At 45.7% G+C, this 18,661-nt stretch overlaps 2 protein-coding genes across 5 annotated transcripts; one reads left to right on the top strand and one right to left on the bottom strand.

Annotated features, from left to right (window-relative positions):
* The first annotated feature begins 420 nt into the window (after positions 1-420).
* Positions 421-15,279, top strand: btbd7 (BTB (POZ) domain containing 7). 4 transcript variants are annotated; one of them, XM_057058173.1, is made up of 12 exons: positions 421-555; positions 705-790; positions 4,837-5,058; positions 5,757-6,899; positions 9,264-9,472; positions 9,967-10,042; positions 10,335-10,495; positions 10,590-10,733; positions 11,195-11,384; positions 11,483-11,661; positions 11,758-12,162; positions 12,288-15,279. In XM_057058173.1, the coding sequence occupies exons 3-12, from the start codon at positions 4,977-4,979 to the stop codon at positions 13,062-13,064; spliced, it is 3,366 nt and encodes a 1,121-aa protein (XP_056914153.1). In that variant the 5' UTR covers positions 421-555; positions 705-790; positions 4,837-4,976; the 3' UTR covers positions 13,065-15,279. The 4 variants fall into 4 exon arrangements, with proteins under 4 accessions (XP_056914153.1, XP_056914152.1, XP_056914154.1 ...); XM_057058172.1 differs by having other exon boundaries at positions 439-790; XM_057058174.1 differs by lacking the exon at positions 705-790 and having other exon boundaries at positions 440-667.
* Positions 15,280-18,291, bottom strand: LOC130539683 (putative E3 ubiquitin-protein ligase UBR7). The gene is made up of 11 exons (XM_057058178.1): positions 18,075-18,291; positions 17,747-17,880; positions 17,603-17,663; positions 17,434-17,529; positions 17,299-17,352; positions 17,084-17,189; positions 16,876-16,970; positions 16,189-16,362; positions 15,889-16,045; positions 15,707-15,768; positions 15,280-15,626 (listed from the first exon to the last, which is right to left on the bottom strand). Exons 1-11 carry the CDS (start codon positions 18,186-18,188, stop codon positions 15,549-15,551), a joined length of 1,131 nt encoding a protein of 376 aa, XP_056914158.1. The 5' UTR covers positions 18,189-18,291; the 3' UTR covers positions 15,280-15,548.
* Positions 18,292-18,661: the final 370 nt, after the last annotated feature.

The following is an 18,661-nucleotide window of genomic DNA, read 5'->3' as shown; positions in this document are numbered from 1 at the left end:
AGGAAATGAAATAGAACTTAAAAACATTTGGAGACTTTATCATAAATGTGTAGTTCCACTGAGCTGCCGTTCTAAAACACCGCTAGAGGGCGCTCTCGATCGTCTTATTGCCAGGCGGCATCAAAGAAATGGCTGGGATCCTGACCAATCAGCGTACAGCATTGTGGTCGCGTGAAGCCCACTAAAGTACAGGAAATGAAATTCTACAGATTCCAAACTAAAATTCACATATATTTTTAAAAGATTTATACGTTTATTAGAGGTGAGGACATATCATAGTTACACAGTTTATATATTTGTTAGACATACGAGTTAAATGCATGAGATGGTTTTTTTTAGCATCTCACAGAATGTCAACAAGTCCTTTCTTAGTAGTTTATTTTGAAAATCCATAGCGGAAACTACATAATATTCCAGCTACATGAAACGACTTACTTCGGGATAGGCCATCACAGCCAACAACCACCCAAAAAGGCGTTGTGCTAATATGGGGAATTACCAAAACCAGACCGAGCATTAAAGCAGTTTGTTTATAGTTGTTGGGATTTGATCGAGGTAAATATCGGGGATATACAGAAAAGTCGATGCAACTACAAATGATCTTCTATCAAGAATCAAATGTGGACATTGACGTCGAGCCGTGCGTAATGAGCAGAGTTGGAAAAAGGTGTTGAGCTGCGTTTTTTTCTCTCTCTCTCTGCCAGAGACAACTTCGGGTCGGAGTACCGCTCAAGCAAGGCGACGATACGAAGAGAAAATAAATAAAGTTTACGAAGCTCCCCTCCCCATGGTAAATATCTTCGAAGCCTCGTTTTCAACAGTTGCGTCCCGGTATGCTCGACGTGAATTGTCTCCGGGAGATAAAGTGGAGGCGACACAGTGGAGATAGCTTACCCTAGCCTCTGAGGATATGCTACTAATTACAGGGCTGTGGCGAATATTGCTCCTCTTGTTAGGTTAATGGCAAATGTCTGGGCGACACTTCCCTTTTTAATCACCGCAGACAGACGAAGCGACCGTCTTCTTCTTTCACGGACACTTTTATCCAAGGTTTCATCCCAACAGCCTGAAGAGCAACAATAGCTCCGCGTTAACACCAGGCTAACAAAGCCATAGCAAACCATTGATTTTTTTTTTTTATGTATGCGGGCTATAGATTGCAATGCAATCTAATGGCTTGTTGTTGGGAGTAGAGGCTGCCGGGAGGTTTGGGATCCACCTGTATTTAAACTTTGCGGTCCGACATGTTGCTGTTTATTGTGTCAGTCGGACAGTTGTTGATGGGCTGCGCTATGGCAACGAAATGGCCTGCCACCTATACGATCCTTGCATTATTTGGGTGGTGGATGCTCATTTTCTGCATGCATACAGAGGCCCGTTTTGCATTAGCCAGTCTCTTTCACCATTAGCATCGGCGGATTAATTATTTTGCCATCCAAACGACTTTCTGTAACGGTGGGTTTATGTGTGTACCGGTACTTGTAGCCACATGCTTGCTGTGATGAGACGGTCGTCTCACTGAAATCCTGTTTACACTCCTGTGCAACGCATTGTTCTGAAAGTGTGTAGGTGTGTTTGTGCTTTCACGTTTGAATTTTGTTTTTTAGTTTAGTCTTTTTTTCCCTGCGTCATGGCTTTTCATTTACCAAGATAAGTATTTGTGTCAGGGCTCCAGGGTCTCAAAATGACATGTAATTATTGGAGTTACATGCTCAGGAGTCCACGTCAGGCATGAAAAGGCCTTAAGCTTGCAAGTGCTTGCAACAGAGAAACTAAATAAGCAGGACTTTGGCCCGAATGCTGTTTTGTCTGACAATTTGAATGTAGACCTTTAAGGACTATTGACAGCTTGATGGGGGAAGAAAATAAAACCTGCATTGTTTCCTCTGCTTCTATTCATTCCCTGGTGATTGGCTGCAGTGTTGTGTTTGTGTTATTATTAGGTACATCCATTAAGGTGTTCAGGTAAACCCCCATTTGGTAACATTATTTTTCATAATGTGGGGGGAAAAACCCAAAGAAAGCAAGGGGGGATTGTGTTCAGCTGACAGAGTGAAATGTCAAATATGCAGCCCGATGGTCCATATTGTTGGTTGACACAGGCTAATCCAGAGGTTGGTCATCATGAGTCATCACTGTGGGCACTTTTGTTCCCCCTATCTGGGGCATTTTGGTGTCTTGTTTTTTCGAGGCTGTTCCCATTCGCGTTGTTTCCTGTTGCTGTACTGGCACAGTCTGCAATCGGTTAAATAGCCCGGTTTGCTGTTGTACTGATTGGCAAAAACACTGCAGGGTTAGGCGCTGTGCAGGCCCGCGCAATATAAATAAAACATGCAGTATAGGATAATGCATTTGAATATTGTGTTGACGGTGTGAATACTCATAGAGATGTTGCAGTTTGCCATTTTAATGTCTTTCTTTACGCGCTGCCTCCTGAAATTAAAAAGTCAAATTCAGTTTTGACGTTTAACAAACCCCGGTGGGGGAAAATCCATTCAGCTATTGTTTAAACCACATTATATTTTAAAAGGAAGCGTTGCATATATATAATATAATGTGAAGTTATGCAAATTCAAAGAGAGCTGACCAAGCAAATGAATGCACGCAGCATTATTGCCATATATTACCCTCTACCAATGCTCTCTGGGATGTATCTCGGTGAGCGTTAGTATGTTGCGTTCGCTAAAGCAAGTTGTTTGTGGTGTGAGGAAGGGTTCTATGGAACTATGTTTATTCCCCTCGGTGCTTTCATATACTGAAAGTGTATCATACCATGTAAGGCCTCTTTTGGTTTAGGTTAGTTAATTTGTGCTATAAACGATGCATCATTTTTGCAGTGCATACCAAAAAGTCCACAAGTCTTGTCCAATCTTAGCAAAATGCTCAATAGCTCCAAAGGTCATGAAACAGGTTTTGTGCTAAACAAAACTTGAAATAATTCATTACAGCTGAGAAGATTAGTGTCATTGTTATTAAGGCTATATTTACTATTATTGTTTCTTAGCCATTTGTGCTTCTTTAAGTCTCATCATCTCATTCTGGCTTTGTTACAGCTCTCCCTTCACGTTTCATTAAGTGATTTGGTTCACACCTTTGCAGGAATGCAGTAAAGTCTCATTGATGTTTCGGTCTCCTGGCAAAAAAGGAAATCCTGAAACGCTCGGCTCCCCTTTTTACAGCCCTGATGAGGAAGTCCATGTAAATGATTGATAACGTGCCTTGACTGTCACTTGAATAATACATCAGTCCTGTTTTGTGCCCGGCATTTCAATGCAGTAATGTTCTCGGGGAGTCTGGGTTCTTTGCTTTAAGCTTATGCAGACGGCTAAGGACATCAACGGAGGCGAGGGCAGCAGTTTGAAGCATTGCATGTGTTTCTGGAGACGGAGAGAAAGATAGGTGGGGGCAGGGAGTGCCTCCTGTCACCTCTCATTAGAGGCGTATAGTCCAGCTCAGCCTATGTCTACTACCCCCGCCCCCCCATCTGTGGCACTGCCCTGCTCTACACCACAGAAAATGAGCACACTGTCTGAGTGCAAGCTGTGCTGCTATTCCAAATCATTAAGATTATGGAGAAGCTTCCTATTAAGTGATGTTAGTCAGGTCTGGGAGAGAGAGAATGATGCACTGCAGTGGAAGTTTAAATTTGGTTCCCTCATTTGAATGAGTTAAATACGGCAGGCTGACTATCGTTTTGATGTGTTGGTTTGCATTGTTTCATCCTTCCTCTTGTGCGCTCCTTTGAGAACTCCACTCCCCCCACTCGCTCTCAGCCCGCACGCCTTCTATTGTCAACAAGCCCTTCTTATCTCAGGGGTTTCCTCCATATTCAAATTCCATTTTTGATTTCATTCTAAATGAATTCCCTGTGATGGTAGCGCTTATTTAAAGCAGTCAAATAAAATGAAAATCAGCCGCCAGTTTTATTGGAGCACTCCAGTGCGACTGCACTCTGAATGTTTGTGTGCGGCGAGAAAAGAAGCAGTGGTTTTCCACTAAACCCATGGGGAGGCTGTAAAGCACCGCTGTACATCAACAGACACAATGATTTATTAGTATGGCAGCTAACAAAAACTACTAGGCTCAAAGAAAATGGATTGCCCATCACGCTCTTTTTTTGTCTTATTTCATGCAGACCGCACACGCAACTGAAGAGTTTTTGGCCAAGACAGAAAATATCACAGTCATAAATCACAATCTGGATATACATTATGGTTGCATCTGAAATAAACGATACAGGCAACAGTTCGTACCATTAATGCAGCGTTTAGCTACAACCTCAGGTCAGCTCTGCTACTTGGCAGTGCTTCATTATAAAGTTGTCAAGGAGGTCATTGGTGGGAATTAGATATGGAAAAACTTTGGTGTATGAACTGCTATAATGAGGTTGAATTATGTGCTATGTCTGCCACGTGTCCACTCCAGCATCCTGCTGAATATGGCCTGACACACTGGAAATTTCAGTAATTTCGCTGCTCTTTTGTGGTACTTTTGCAACCTCTCCACAATCCTGTGCAGATATTTGGTTGTATTTTGGTGGATAGGAGTCAAAACGTTTGTAGTACTGCTCTAAAGGACAAGTCTGGAGAAAACAGAGTTGGTTATATCCCTTCTAAAACAGTTTTAGGCAGGTCCCACTACAGTATAATTCAATGCTCGGTGGTTTTTAATACACTAAAACCAGTGGCGTCGAGCCAGAACAGCAGATTCCTTGTTTATGTGTGTGATGCTGTTTTTCATGTTCTAAGCTCAGCGCAATGTTGATCAGCAGTATTAAATGAAACATCTGCATCCTCTTACTGTTCTTTCAGTCATCTGTCCTGTCTCTCATTTCAGACATGGCACAGTGGACCCAGGACTCAGAGGAAGGGGATCCATTCCCTGTCCACAGCTAATGACTGAGAGCAGCACATTGTCTGAGCAGAATGACTCGGCAAATGGGGGGACCCCCGAATAGCAAGTGAAGAGAAGAGAGAATGGGTGCCAATGGCTCTAGCTATCCACACTCATGCTCCCCACGCATAGGGGGAAATGCACAGGGACAGCAGACGTTTATTGGTACGTATTTAAAGTTCTTTTCTGAGCTCAAAATGCTAAAACTGCTTCAATCAAACAGTCATGGTCCCGATTTATCCAACCACTTTAGTTTCACTTTCACATTGCCTTTTTCCATTTCTCCTGAATGTGGAAGTATGAGTTAAAGTGAGGACATTTACTGCTGGCACGGACAACTGTTGATTCTCGGCGATTATTTGGGTCACAATGATGGATGCTTAGACAAGGGCAGGCAGAGACCCTCTCCTTGGCAGCGCTTCCTATGACATACAAGAGGTGTCCCCCGCCAAGGATAACTGCTATTTAATGCAATCTGCTGCACCCAAGCGGTCTGAGGCACAGAGAGTCGGCTCCATCGTATTCATCTCGGCTCTGTGATGAATTATTGTTTGGATACAGACAAAATAAAACAAGTTGTCTGTGCCCCCCCCCTTCACTGTTGAACCAGGTCCAAATGTTTTGTTAAGACAGGTCTGGGCAGCGTGTGTTTTGCTGGGTCAAACCCCAGATTGTGTTTCTTGTACATCCAGAGTCAACTATTATTGGCCCTCGAAGTGGAATTTTATCAGGAAATACCATCAGAATAACCATAACTATATTAAATATGGATTTTAATGCTTTAATCAAGAAAATTTCAAATGTTCCTCGTTTGAAAGAAACTGCTACTAATGAAGCGAGCGTGTATTTTTTTCCCATTTCAGGCACATCATCCTATGCTCAGCAGGGGTATGGCTGGGAGTCCAAGTTATACAGCCTGGAGCACAGCCACGAGAGGCCCACAGACAGGAAGAAGAAGAGCCTTGGTTTGGCGACGCTCAAACGGAGGTTTATAAAAAGGAGGAAGTCTAGTCGCTCAGCTGATCATGCACGACAGATGCGGGAGCTTTTGGCAGGGTGGGAGGTTCGGGACACCAAAGCCCTCGTAGAGGAATATGAGGGCACAGCAGCCCTCAAGGAGCTGAGCTTCCAGGCCAGTCTGGCACGTCCTGAGGCTCCCAGCTTACAGAGGGATCTGGCTGCTCTCTACCAGCATAAGTACTGCACTGACGTGGACCTCATCTTCCAAGGTACTTGCTTCCCAGCTCACCGGGCAATCCTCGCTGCTCGTTGCCCCTTTTTCAAGACTCTGCTGACGTCATCCCCTGGCTATGGAGCCGAGGTGCTCATGGATATCGAGACAGCCGGCATCGATGTACCCATGTTTTCCGCCTTACTTCACTACTTGTACACTGGGGAGTTTGGAGTGGGTGGCACGGAGGATACCAGACTGCAAAACATGGATGTCCTGGTGCAGCTCAGCGAGGAGTTTGGTACCCCCAACTCCCTAGAGGCTGATATGAAGGGCTTATTTGACTACATGTGTTATTACGACGCTCTGCTCAGCTTCTCCTCAGACGCGGAGATGATAGAAAGCTGTAACGAGCGGGGGGCCGTTGCAGCGGCTCCCCCGGGGGGCTCCGGAGACAACGGCTGTCCAGGGACCCCAGATGAGGACATCCGGGCTCACAAAGCAATCCTCTCGGCGCGTTCTCCTTTCTTTAGGAACCTTTTGCAACGGCGCATCCGCACAGGAGAGGAAATGACAGAGCGAACATTGCAGACTCCTACCCGCATAGTTCTAGATGAGTCTATCATCCCACGGAAATACGTGCAGGTTATACTTCACTGCATGTACACAGACGTCGTGGAGCTTGGGCTGGTGCTGCGTGGCAGCCCCTCTGCAGGCAGCCTCGGGGAGGTGCAAGCCCTGGTATCCGGGGGCCGTGAAGCCAGCACACGCACCGAGGAGGCAATGGAGCTGTACCACATAGCGCTGTTCTTGGAATTTAGCATGTTGGCTCAAGGTAGGTCGTAATCCTTTTATATTTACTTAAGTACACAAATCAATGCCGCTATGGGTGTTTTAAAACTTTCCGTGAACGATTGCCACGGCTGCACTGCCCATCGGCAGTTACTCGCCAAATATTTCCATAGTTCAGCCAAGAAGAATTGTGGTTTTAGTTTGAACTGCAGAATATTTTTACGTTGTTGTCATGGTAATTGTCCTATAAGTAGTCGCATGGCCTAATGCAAATTATTGAAGAAATGTATTTAGATTTTCCAATTTGTAGATTTAAGCCATGATTTGGAACTTAACCATCACCCAAAATACCACTCCTGCTCCACCTCCTCGACATGTTTTTGTAAATATATGTATAAATATATGTCTATAAAATTAGATCTATATGTTCTTTCTTTGTTTAATTTCAAAACCTTTTTTTAGTATTTGTTTTCACAGTATCCTTTCTTGTACAATCATAGAATGAAGATAATATTCGCTATGTCTGCTCTTTCTAGCCTCAGTACTGTTTTTTATAAGCATTTGCTTCAAATATCAACATTAATTTGACAGTCCAGTCGTGATTACATTACTGCGTCTTGAAGATTCAATATGGGTTGGATTTCCTCCTTGCTTCCTGAATTTAAAGTGTATTGATGCCAGACCACATCCATCCATGCATTCATACTATTTTACATTCTTTGCATTGCTCTTCTGAGTTCCTCCCCAAGTCCACATTCTACGTTCTGTTAGCATGTGATTGAGTCGACCAGGGACGATCGGCAGACCGTGATGGATGAGCTGTGGTTCCTCTCAACAGATTGTTAAATGTCTGTGTTAAATGATTTGTCTGCGTCTCAAGGGGCAGATCTTAAACCGTTTGTCTGCAGCTTTCTGCTGTGCTTGGTTCACCACTGACCTGCCCTCTTGGATGAGACACTATGGTCATATCCCCCATACTGCCCTTTGAATTGAAGCGTCACTCTAAGGGTCACTCCCAACAGCTTAAGCTGACAAGCAGGGAAATATCATCTCCACACACCATCACCTCCTCATCCCTCCCATCCCCCTCTCAACAAGCCCCTACTTAAGGGTATTTTTATCCCCTGTCCTCCCTCTCCCGCTGCGTGTTGCATCACTCTAATCACTTCCTATGAAACCACAATGTGGAACAATCCGGAGAAACTGTTGAGTTTGACCTCCTGTCAGTTTCCGTTATTTTAAAATTTCATGTTGCTCTTTTGCATCCGTGTTTGATTATTTAAATCTGACAAAGTGTTAAGTCGAATTTGATCCGGAAATCAATCCCACCGCTGGAAAATTCAGTGATTGAGGCAAGAGAGAGGATTATGTGAGTCTCTGATCTATTTTCTTGATCCACCCTTATTAATGGGTTGTCATTATTGGACCTTTTTTCCTCTCTAATATCCCTGTCGACAAAACCAAACGGGACATAACAGCAACTGTAACTGCTGACTGAATACTCTCCATTGCTGGTTCAGTTCACCCACTTTCCAAAACACTGACAGATGCCACCAGTGGCATATGTTTGCAGTGGAAAAGCAACCACCATTACCAAAAGAGCTGAGCTGGGTTGAGTTCAGCATGTAAAGTGGAATTTTTAGATGGGGGTTGCACCACCAAGATAATGCAAGTCAGGAGCATTTTCTCATGAAAGTGTTTTACCGTACACTACCTCACATTTCCATTATTTTCCTGCTGCTCACATTGCTTAGAAGGGCCCTTGAAAATTATTGGGCTCTGTATCTTGATGTGTAATTTAGTAAATAAGGCAAAAACGGTGCGTGGCTTTTTAAATTGGTGGGTTTGGGGCCAAAAAAGGGGGCGCTTGACTCTACTTGCTTAGACAAGGGTTTCCCAAGGGGCCCAGCAATGATCTCATGAGATATTATCTCCAAAGATTCCCATTTTGTAACAAACATCACTGATTTTGACATATGCAAACAAGCGTGTATTTACAAAGTCATGTCAGCACACATCCATAAGCTGCTGTATGTCTTTACCACAATTAGGAGGAATCAGTTTGAGACTGAATCACACCAAGGTATCAAAGGCATTTCTGTGGGTTGATGTGTTACAGAGTTAAATCACTGCCCGCTGTTCTGGTATGTGCTGCGCTTTAGAAAACACAGCAAGGACGACTCCCTGGGTCACTGAATATAAATCAAAAGTACTGATGGCGTGGCAGTGACGGCAGGATTACAGTGCCTCTGCTATACTTACAATCATTCATTAGTCCTTATGCAACAATGGGCCTGTTTTAATCTTTCTCTGATGATAACGCATGACCCTAGTTTTAACATTTGTGCATCTAAGCTCGATGTCATGTCAATGGGAGACCTTCTTGTCTGTCCTATGGCCATCCCAGGTTGTGAGGACATCGTTGTGGAAAGCCTGTCTCTCAATTCTCTCGTCCCCATCCTGAAGTGGAGTTCTCAGCCGTATGGCTCCAAGTGGGTCCACAGGCAGGCCATGCACTTCCTCTGCGAGGAGTTCAGCCAGGTCGTTTCATCGGATGTTCTCTACGAGCTTGGCAAGGAGCATCTTCTCAGTGCAATCCAGTCAGACTACCTACAGGTACGAAAACGTCGCCTCTCAGTTTCTGGTGCTTTCTCGTAACACAGAGATGCACTTTTCTGCTGTAAACATTCTTTGGGTTCTGTCTTGATTTGTTGGTAATTACTTTTTGAAGCTATAGGTGACACCAATACTGCTGATGCAGTTACAGTCACACACAAACACGCACTGACAGCATCTGTGGTTTCGCGAGCAAAATAAACACCGTCCCCTCGAGGGAAATGCCTACAAAGTGAGAACCTAATCAAAGCTCTGCTGTCATCTTGACTAATGCTGCTCTGGTATCAGAATAGGGGGCTAAAGTGGAGTGTTGTTACAGTGTATGTTGCACATACCTGAGATTTGCCAAAGATCTGGGCTTTACTGGCGTACCACATGCTCACTTCTCCTCATTTAACAGCCTCCATGTTTAGTTCTCAACCATATGTAATGTTGTTCTAATTATACTTTTTCCATGCTTCCCCTTTTCCCACCTTACTCTCTCTCATTCACAGGCGAGTGAACAGGACATTCTCAAGTATGTTGTTAAGTGGGGCGAGCAGCAGCTTATTAAAAGGATGGCAGACAGGGGTAAGCTAATACAATCTATAATTACCCTTTGAGCCAACCTAACGGCACTGAGGAAATTACCCATTTATTGGCCCTTCAAAATACTTTAAATTACCTGAATCTTTGGGAACTGGCCTCAGAGAACCCCTTTCCTATTCACTATATAGCAGACTCTACAGACAACATGGTATCGACCAAGCATTTGCTCCTTTAATGCGCCCTCAATTTTGTGACAATACTATTAAAAGCAGTTATATTCCGTGTTAGGCAACTGATGTTTACGTGATGGAAGCTGTTGTCCTTTTTTACCCAGAGCCCAATCTGCTGAGTGGCACAGCCCACAGTGTAAACAAGAGAGGTGTGAAAAGAAGAGACTTGGATGTGGAGGAGCTGAAAGAAATCCTGTCTCCCCTGCTGCCGTTTGTCAGAACGGAGCACATCTTACCTACCAACAGCGACGTCCTCTCCGATGCGGTCAGTGCTCTTTGTCCGTACGTTTTCTGCTGTGCATGATTACAGTCACAGCTGTCATCATATTGGCATTGATTTGTATTCTGTTTGTTCCCAGCTTAAAAGAGGTTTGATAAGCACCCCCCCTTTAGACATGCTGCCCACTGCCGAAGGAGGGAAAGCCAATTCTTGGCTGAGACAGAAGAATGCCGGCATCTATGTGCGACCACGTCTTTTCTCACCTTATGTGGAAGAGGCAAAGGTATGGCTTTAACATCTGCACCTGGTTTTTAACATAAGAAATTAGATGTGCTTTAAAAAAAAAAAAAAGATCATAATGATCAAAAAGTGGCTGATGCTGCATTTAAGGAAGCATAACTACAGAAGATAATTGCTGAAAGTGCTGTATAATAGCATTTATAGCCACAGCTGGTCAAGGAAAATGCAAATGTTTCTTTCTGAGGTGGTGAGATTGTCCCATAAAACTGATTTCACTGCATATTGAGCCAATTGAGTAGTCTATTAAATTCATATTGCTAATGTCATATCATTTCTGAGAGAGCAGAGACATCTAATCTCAGAGAATATAGTAAATAAAAGAGGCAGGAAATGGTCTTTATTAAATGAAGTGTCAATCTAGTGGAACTCATTTACTTGCATAATAATAAATCATGCCCCAGCTCTTCAGACTTGCTGTACCTCCTCTTCTCACTCTGTCCTCAGTCTGTCCTTGATGAAATGATGGTGGAGCAGACAGACCTGGTGCGCTTGCGAATGGTCCGCATGTCCAACGTCCCAGACACGCTCTACATGGTGAACAATGCTGTGCCCCAGTGCTGTCATATGATTAGCCACCAACAGATGGCGTGCAACCTGCCCAGCGCTCCGTCGGTTGTGGCCAATGAGATTCCAGGTTAGATCTGGAGGGAGAAACCGAAAGAAACCTCTTAGCACGAGCAGTCGTAGTACCCTCAAATGGTGCTCTTCTAATCTTGATTGCTCATCTTTCAGTACCTCCACTGTCGGTGGTAAAGGAAATGATCCGGAGGCTGCAGGAAATCCGGCACACAGAGCAGGTCCAAAGAGCTTATCTCCTCAACTGTGGTGAAGGAGCCACTGTGGGCTACGAGCTGCAGCTGCGAGTGCTGAGGGAGTTTGGTCTGGCAGATGCAGCGACTGAATTACTGCAGGTTAGCAGAAAAGGGGATCGTGTATTATTAAAATATTGAAATGCGGGTTTTGTTGCCATAATCAACACTGGTATTATTATTATTATGTTTTTATAGAACCCATATAAATTCTTCCCCGATGAACGGTTTGGAGACGAGAGTCCGATCATGGCTCTGCGCCAGGTGGGTCGATGCCGCGTAAACAGCAGCCCAGCCATGGATAGCATGTTCACAGAGCCGGAAGGAGTAGCGGGCTTCCACCCTCCCCTGCCTCCACCCCCTCCCCCATACCACCCGCCTGCCACACCCAGCCACGCTCAGCTCAAGGGTGCCTGGCGTCCTCGCGTGCCCATGCCAACCCCCACCCGTTCCTTCTCCTACCCCTGCAACCGCACCCTGTCCCAGCGCCACGCCGCCACTAAGCACGGCGGCTCCGAATACTCGTCCGTGCCCAGGCCCCAGCCCCCCGACTGCACCAACCCTCAGGCTATGGGCCGAGCTTTGCTCTCTGACCAGCAGGCGGTGAGTTACTTCCAAGTGTCTCGGTGCTCCATTTTGTTTTTCCCAGGGAAGACTTCCTGGTTTGTACCTGGGAGTGATTACAGCTTGCGTTCCATTTAACCTCACCTACTGCTCTATGTCTCCAGCAGATGAGCATGGAGCCTGTTGTGAGGGAGTTCATGCCCGACATTGCACTGGGGGTCTCGGTTATGTCCTTGAGGGAGCAGCATATGGCAGAGATTGAGAGGGATGGTCCTCACAGCCCGATGGGCCCCTCAAGTCACCATCTACCCCACGGTTCTTGCCACTCAGTCCGGCTCAGCCATGCCCACGGGCCAGGCCACGGCCACTCATGCAAGAGACACGCTCCTGAACCCAAGCTGGAGGCACAAGCCGAGTTCCCCGATCTGTATGATTTTTCCTGCCGACCTGCAACGCCGACCTCCACTCACCCCCTGCCCTCCTTTGCAGGACCGGACCTCTACAGTCACAGCTGCAACCCCTCCGGTTCTTATCCACCGCCGTACCTTTCTGACTCTCAGTCCCAGGCTCTCCTCCAGGGACGGGCCGGCCCGGACGCTCTCCGCCTGGATGTCCTCAGTATGACATCTCAGAGGCACGACGGCGTCCTCGCCAGCCCATCTGGGGCCCAGCCTAGGTTGGGGCACGTTCAAAGGGGGCGGTCCAACGAGACAGACCTGACCCACGGTTTAGGGCATTTACGCTCACCTAGTGGGAACGCGGACAGCTACGAGGAGAGGCACACTGGATCAAGAGATGCTCCAGAAGAGATGGTGATCGGCGACTCCTTAGGAGTGGCGCCCCACCCGCAGCCACACAGGAACAGCGTCAGCGACGAGGTGGTCAGAGACCGCAGGTCTCCCAGCAAACTGGACTACCCTTATAAGAAATCTGCACTTTAGCCCCAGTTAAGGACCAGGGGTTGGGTTAAGAAAAAGGGAAGGTGTGATGAGTGACTGTCCATCACAGGAGATCACAAAGCACTAAACGCGCGCCTGTGTACGTGCGCAAGTGTGTTCGAGAGGAACAGGAAAAAGGAGCGATCTGTGGTTGCTATTTATAGAATCTGTCCTTTCGTCCTACCTCTGTCACTCTGTGCAATCCATCACACACCCAAAGTATGGAAAGCATGAGCGCTGCCGGTGGCTTGTGGGTGTTTATTATTGATCTCCGTAAGTCTGATTGGTCCTGCTGATTAAGAGGATGACTCAGGCTTTGCTGAGATGGTTGGATTGTAAAAAGTCAAGCTCTATGCTTTCCGTGAGTAGGTCACAAAAGTAGATGTAGCCCTTTTTATGAACTGATGGAAAAACAAACACTATATCCACTATGCTCTGTTTGTGTCTTGATTATCGTCAGCATAAAAGATGTCAAAATAAGAGCAGCGATTTACACAAGCAAATAAAGGAAATCTGGGACAAGCAATTGTGATAAACTCCTATGTAAATCCATCTGGCTATATTCTTTTCCTCTTGCCTTGTATTTCCATCTCTTGTAGCATGCCTATAGCAACCAGCCAGACCAGCTTTCCCCTCCTGGCTCTGCAGTGCTGACTATTGAGGGATACAAAGCAGGAAATTGATCTGACAGGAAGTGGGTCAGCGGAGCTCATCTCATCATTCTGCTGATAATTGTGTCGGGTTTTAACTGTCGCGGTCTGTCTGCACGGGAGGAGGTGCTCTGTGGAGTTAGAGCCGAGCACACCGGCGCCGTGGCAACCGTCGCGTGGTGATCAAATGCTGCACGTTTGTAGGTTTCCTCAGCTAAAACGGGAGCGCGTGCGTGTGTGAGGGTGACGTGGATTCTCACGGACGTGTAGACAATCTCAGTACTGTACACTTCCATTCCTGGTCAGGTCTGTTTGTACATATCAGAGTGGTCGGAAGCTCGAGCTCCCGCTTGTTTTGTTTAATCCAGCGACATCGATTAATCAAATCTGAAGCCTTAAATAGCGGTTTGATTATTTTTTTTGTTGCCCTAATTTAATTTCATATGATGTCATGTCAGAAACCCTTGTAAGGGCTTCTGCTCACGATGGGTTCACGCACTTTCATTTTCTCTTCCTGGCATAGATTTCACTGAACCCAACATCTGGCCTGAATCGGACGCCGCCTGACAAACGGCGGCCCCGCAAAGCCAGCGTTCATACTGAGCTGCAGCGCCGCGTTAATGCCAGAGCCAACAGCTGGAATACTGCACTGAGAGTCACCTGTATGTCAGCTGGAGGAGGAGGGAACACGTGTATTTCAAACAAAACCAGGTTGAAGTCGGCGTTTGCCGGATTTCCGTGGAAATTGTATATAGTGAATTGAGTTCCATGCAGTCCGATGGATTTCTGAGTTTACTGTCCTGTTAGTGTTGTCGAGGGGTTGTGTTGTTATTGTCGTGGACAACACCCGTCTGGGTCCTGAACGCTCACCAAGAATGTGTGTGTGACCCCAAAGATTGTGTCACAGAATATGCTTTGTCTTAGAACTGACATGTTTGTGTCGTGAACCCCAGTTTGTACACCCCCCACCCTCCCCGTCTTTCCTCCCGAAGCAACGGGAACGCGTCGATCCGAAGGACACTCGGCTCAGCAATGATGAAATTGCCACGCATAAAGATGATTATTTCCATTCGTTACTTCACCGGGGGGAAAAAAATGCAAAGCTCCTGATTCTCCCTCATGTTCGTGTCAGGTAGTTGTTTAATTTTCCAGGACAGCGTTCCATTAAATTAAATTCCTTGTTTTGCTCTTTGCTATAGAGAAGTCAGTGCCTTCCCCAGCCTGTGGCCGGGCTTTTACTGGAGACGTGACTTTGGTGTCTATGCAAGCTCTTTTCTACCAGCTTACCAGCCTGCATCAAATAACTCTCTGAACTCTCATGTAGCTTGTTTGTGTACAAAGTTATTTCGCACTTTTTTTTTTTTTTAAATTGATCTATCTGAAATGTGTTATTCCTTGTTGTATTGAACAGGTTCATTGTACTTGACTGGTATAGATTGTTTGTAGATTGATATTAAGTTGCATTTAGTTTCACTGAGTATATTTTTCTACTGTCACCTCAAAAGGTGCATAACAGTGGTTAACCTGGGCATCCTAAAAAAGAAATAAATTGGTTTGATATTACAGAATTTAGTTGTCGGTTGGTTTTATTTTAAAAACAAAACAAAAAAAAACATTGGCTTCATTTCTAAGACCAATGTAAACATACATTGTGTTTGGTATTTGAATACAGTATTTACAGAAACAATGAATTTTTATAAAGCAAAGTATGGATTATTGGCAACTATTCAAAATGAATCAATTCAAGTATCTATGCATTTAATGTCTACAACAGTAGAACATCAGTGGACTTTGCCCCAGCTCGTCCAACTTTCCCTCGTTGGCTGCAGCCAAGAGCTTATTCTGGATCGGTTCTGGCCCTTTTGCTCGTCTGCACTTCACCCAGGAACTGGCACACCGTCTCAACGGTGACGGCCTGACGGGGAAAAGATTGAGCCGTTGACTAAAGGTGGGATCCTACAAATGTCAGATTAAACCGGATTATGGATTTCTCACCTTTCCTTCTGCAGCACATTGATCCAAAAACCCAGTGACTGAAGTTGTCAGCGCCTTAAAACCTGAGGGAAGAACACGCATTGGGTTGGTCCCAACTGATTGCCTCTTCCACAAACTTAATTACAGAAACATCCACTGAGGTTAAATGTCCCCTGCTCTACACCTGTGCGCCTCATACTCACCGTAAATGGCCTCCAACTGCTGCACATGGTCCATCGAGTCTGTCAGGGCCATGAGGGGGTGCTGCCCTAACAGCTCATCCACACCTCTTTGCTCATAAGCCAGGACGGTGTCCGACTGATCCATCAGAAACGGCACTCCTGAATTCACGTAGGCTTTCTGAGCAATAGAGCGGAACATCCGTTTAAATGGAAGCTTAAGCTCTTTACACAGGTAAAAGAGACGAGAGACGACACCTATGAAGTGGTTTAAAGAATCCAGCTCCTGAATTACAAACCCCGAAGCTATGATTTGTGGGCTACCTTGCAGCCTATGCAGGTGCAGAGCTGAGAGCGCCAGCTGTAAGGCCAGAAGACGGCTCCCTTTCTCAGTCGGTCCGGCCCCCTGACCTGCAGCTCCTTCAGCCTGCACGGCAATGTTGTGGCTTCGACGGGGCTGGCTTTACGTTTGCATGGATAACTCCTGTTGATTGTGTCCTGGAATAGAAAGAGCATGGGGAAAAACTATTGTTTATTGGGAAAGTGAGCAGGAACAGCTCTGTGGGCAGCGCCGCAGCCTCTGTCTGGAAAGGTCTTGATGGGCACAATGAGAGGATGAAGCGATGAAAACCACTGGTTTACAGTAAGCTGTATTCTGAAGTCGGGCCAAAGCTGTCCAAAGAGCAGGACGAGTGAGGTCTCATGGGTCATTTCTCTAATTCCCTAGAGGACAGCAGGCTGTTAGCTGGAGCAAGAGCTGTTCTATATAGGCTCATGACGCAACAGTACCATCTAGTGGCACAATTTGGCACACCTCAATTGCAGATTAAAAGATTTTAATTAAGGATGATTTAAGAGAAAACTGTCTCCACTCATTGTCCTTTTAAAGATCACATCCAATGTAAAGTCACAACTGCTCAATATTACCATAAATAGTTGGGGAGGATTGGTGTTCTAACACTGATTCCTACGTTTGCTCGTACACTTTTATACCGATTGGCCATTTCTCACCTCGCGACTCGTTTGCTCGATACTGTTTGACGGTTTCTCTTCACTATTGTGCGAGTTGTTTTCACTCTGGGCTCCAACACAGCAACTTAGTGGGTCTATCGAGCAAAGACAGGGAGACAAATCATTTTTAGGATTTGATAATCAAATTTATGCAGAATGTGACACTGGTTGTCCTGCACTGGCCAAGCAAGGTTCAACAATTTCCTACCTGCGAAATGTGTTGCATAGGTCCACAGGAAAGGGGCCTTATTCATGCAGCCCTCACAGACCATCTCTTGCAGCTCTTCAGGCTCTACCAAGTTGCATCCCAGGTGCTGTGGAAGGCAAAACAGTTATGAAGAAGCTGTTAATAGAAAGTAAATGGAAATAAAATCTATCAAGTGCCCAGAAACTTTTATATGTCAATAAGAGGACCGATCTTACCTTGGCATGAAACCAGTCCTCACAGATGACACACTGGATCATCTCATCATTGATCTTTTAGGGAAATAACAGGGTTTAGCGGAGTAACATAAAAGGCTAGAAGATTTCATGCAAACAAGCACTCAAAAAGAATACCTGATCATCCTCATCTGGGTACGGCCGGTCACAGGTACAATAGCGGCCAACAAAGTTGTGATCGTACTTATTTCTGGTGTTTTCTTCGTCTTTGGTCTGTGGAAACGGTGGATTCTCAGCAGACAGGCCGAGGCTGAAAACCAGTCGATATTAAAACTAGACAACTTACTGGAGCGAGCTGGCACCTAAAGTCCCCGAACTTCTTATTTCCACAGTCACAGCGAAAATTTCTGCAAGAGACGGGGAAAGGTTAAGAGCCCTGGCGGGACACGAAATCAGTGTCGTCACACAACACGCAGCGCCGTTAAAATACCGTTTGGTGTACAGCTCAAAGATGTCATGACCATCGTGGCACGTATTTGCACAGGCAAGACAAATCCCTGCAGGCTCTGCAGAACTGGGAGTACAGGTGCTGCAGGCAAACACCGCCTGCCTCTTCACATAACCCTGGAACAATACACACAAGGGTGTGAATAAACAGCTTGTGGCTACGCGTGAGCGGGTATTACAATAGATAGAATAACAATTTGGGGGAACAAATCAATGTTTCATCGCAGCACACAAAAGTCCGCAATACAGCGTTTAATGGACGAGGTTTACATGGCTGCAGTGGATGGCGCGGTTCGGAAAGCGTTTCTTACCAGCGAATAAGAACAGTTTTCCGGGTCGCTTCCAGCGAGCACGCACACAGCTGCCTGGAGGTCCGCGGCGTCGACAGCGGCGTCGACCTCTGCGTTTTCCTTGTGCGCTGCCATTTGTGTGGAATAAAGAGAGCTGGAAGGGGCACAAAGAAGCAACTGCAGCACAAACGGGAGAGCCTGCAAACGACTGGCGGGAATTTCGGCTGAGGTCACGTGGAGGAAGTGACGCAGGAGAGAGGCTGGTGAACGAAGAAAGCGAAAGAAAATGACGCGAACCTGCCCGAAACGTTTTAAAACCACCATGGAAATGACGTTTTAAAACAACTATTGAGGCATTTGACCTTTGAAAAACAAGCTAGTTCTAATGTATGTTAAAGGGTATATTAACATCACCGTGTCGCATATGGCAGGCTGTTTCCAGTAGATGGCGCCAACGTGACAAACAGACGGTTGCAAAGGGGAGAGAAATAAATTAATCTCGAAACGTATCATAATACGTCGCTGATCCGCCATGTGGGACATTATGTGTGCAACAATTTTTCTAATAGAGGAAAATGTTCTAATAGATGAATGAAAAGTGAAGGTAG

The sequence above is a fragment of the Takifugu flavidus genome, chromosome 16, assembly GCF_003711565.1.
Source record: "Takifugu flavidus isolate HTHZ2018 chromosome 16, ASM371156v2, whole genome shotgun sequence".
NCBI lineage: Eukaryota > Metazoa > Chordata > Actinopteri > Tetraodontiformes > Tetraodontidae > Takifugu > Takifugu flavidus.
The sequence above is the reverse complement of the archived record's forward strand: the minus strand, read 5'-3'. Positions and strand labels throughout refer to the sequence as shown.

Coding starts and splice junctions, on each gene's coding strand:
- LOC130539683 (XM_057058178.1), bottom strand. CDS start 18,188: ATGGCAGCGCACAAGGAAAACGCAGAGGTCGACGCCGCTGTCGACGCC. Junction 17,530..17,602: donor TTAGGTGCCAGCTCGCTCCA/GTAAGTTGTCTA, acceptor CCGTTTCCACAG/ACCAAAGACGAAGAAAACAC. Junction 15,627..15,706: donor AATGTGCTGCAGAAGGAAAG/GTGAGAAATCCA, acceptor TTTCCCCGTCAG/GCCGTCACCGTTGAGACGGT.
- btbd7 (XM_057058173.1), top strand. CDS start 4,977: ATGGGTGCCAATGGCTCTAGCTATCCACACTCATGCTCCCCACGCATA. Junction 6,900..9,263: donor ATTTAGCATGTTGGCTCAAG/GTAGGTCGTAAT, acceptor TGGCCATCCCAG/GTTGTGAGGACATCGTTGTG. Junction 10,734..11,194: donor CTTATGTGGAAGAGGCAAAG/GTATGGCTTTAA, acceptor CTCTGTCCTCAG/TCTGTCCTTGATGAAATGAT.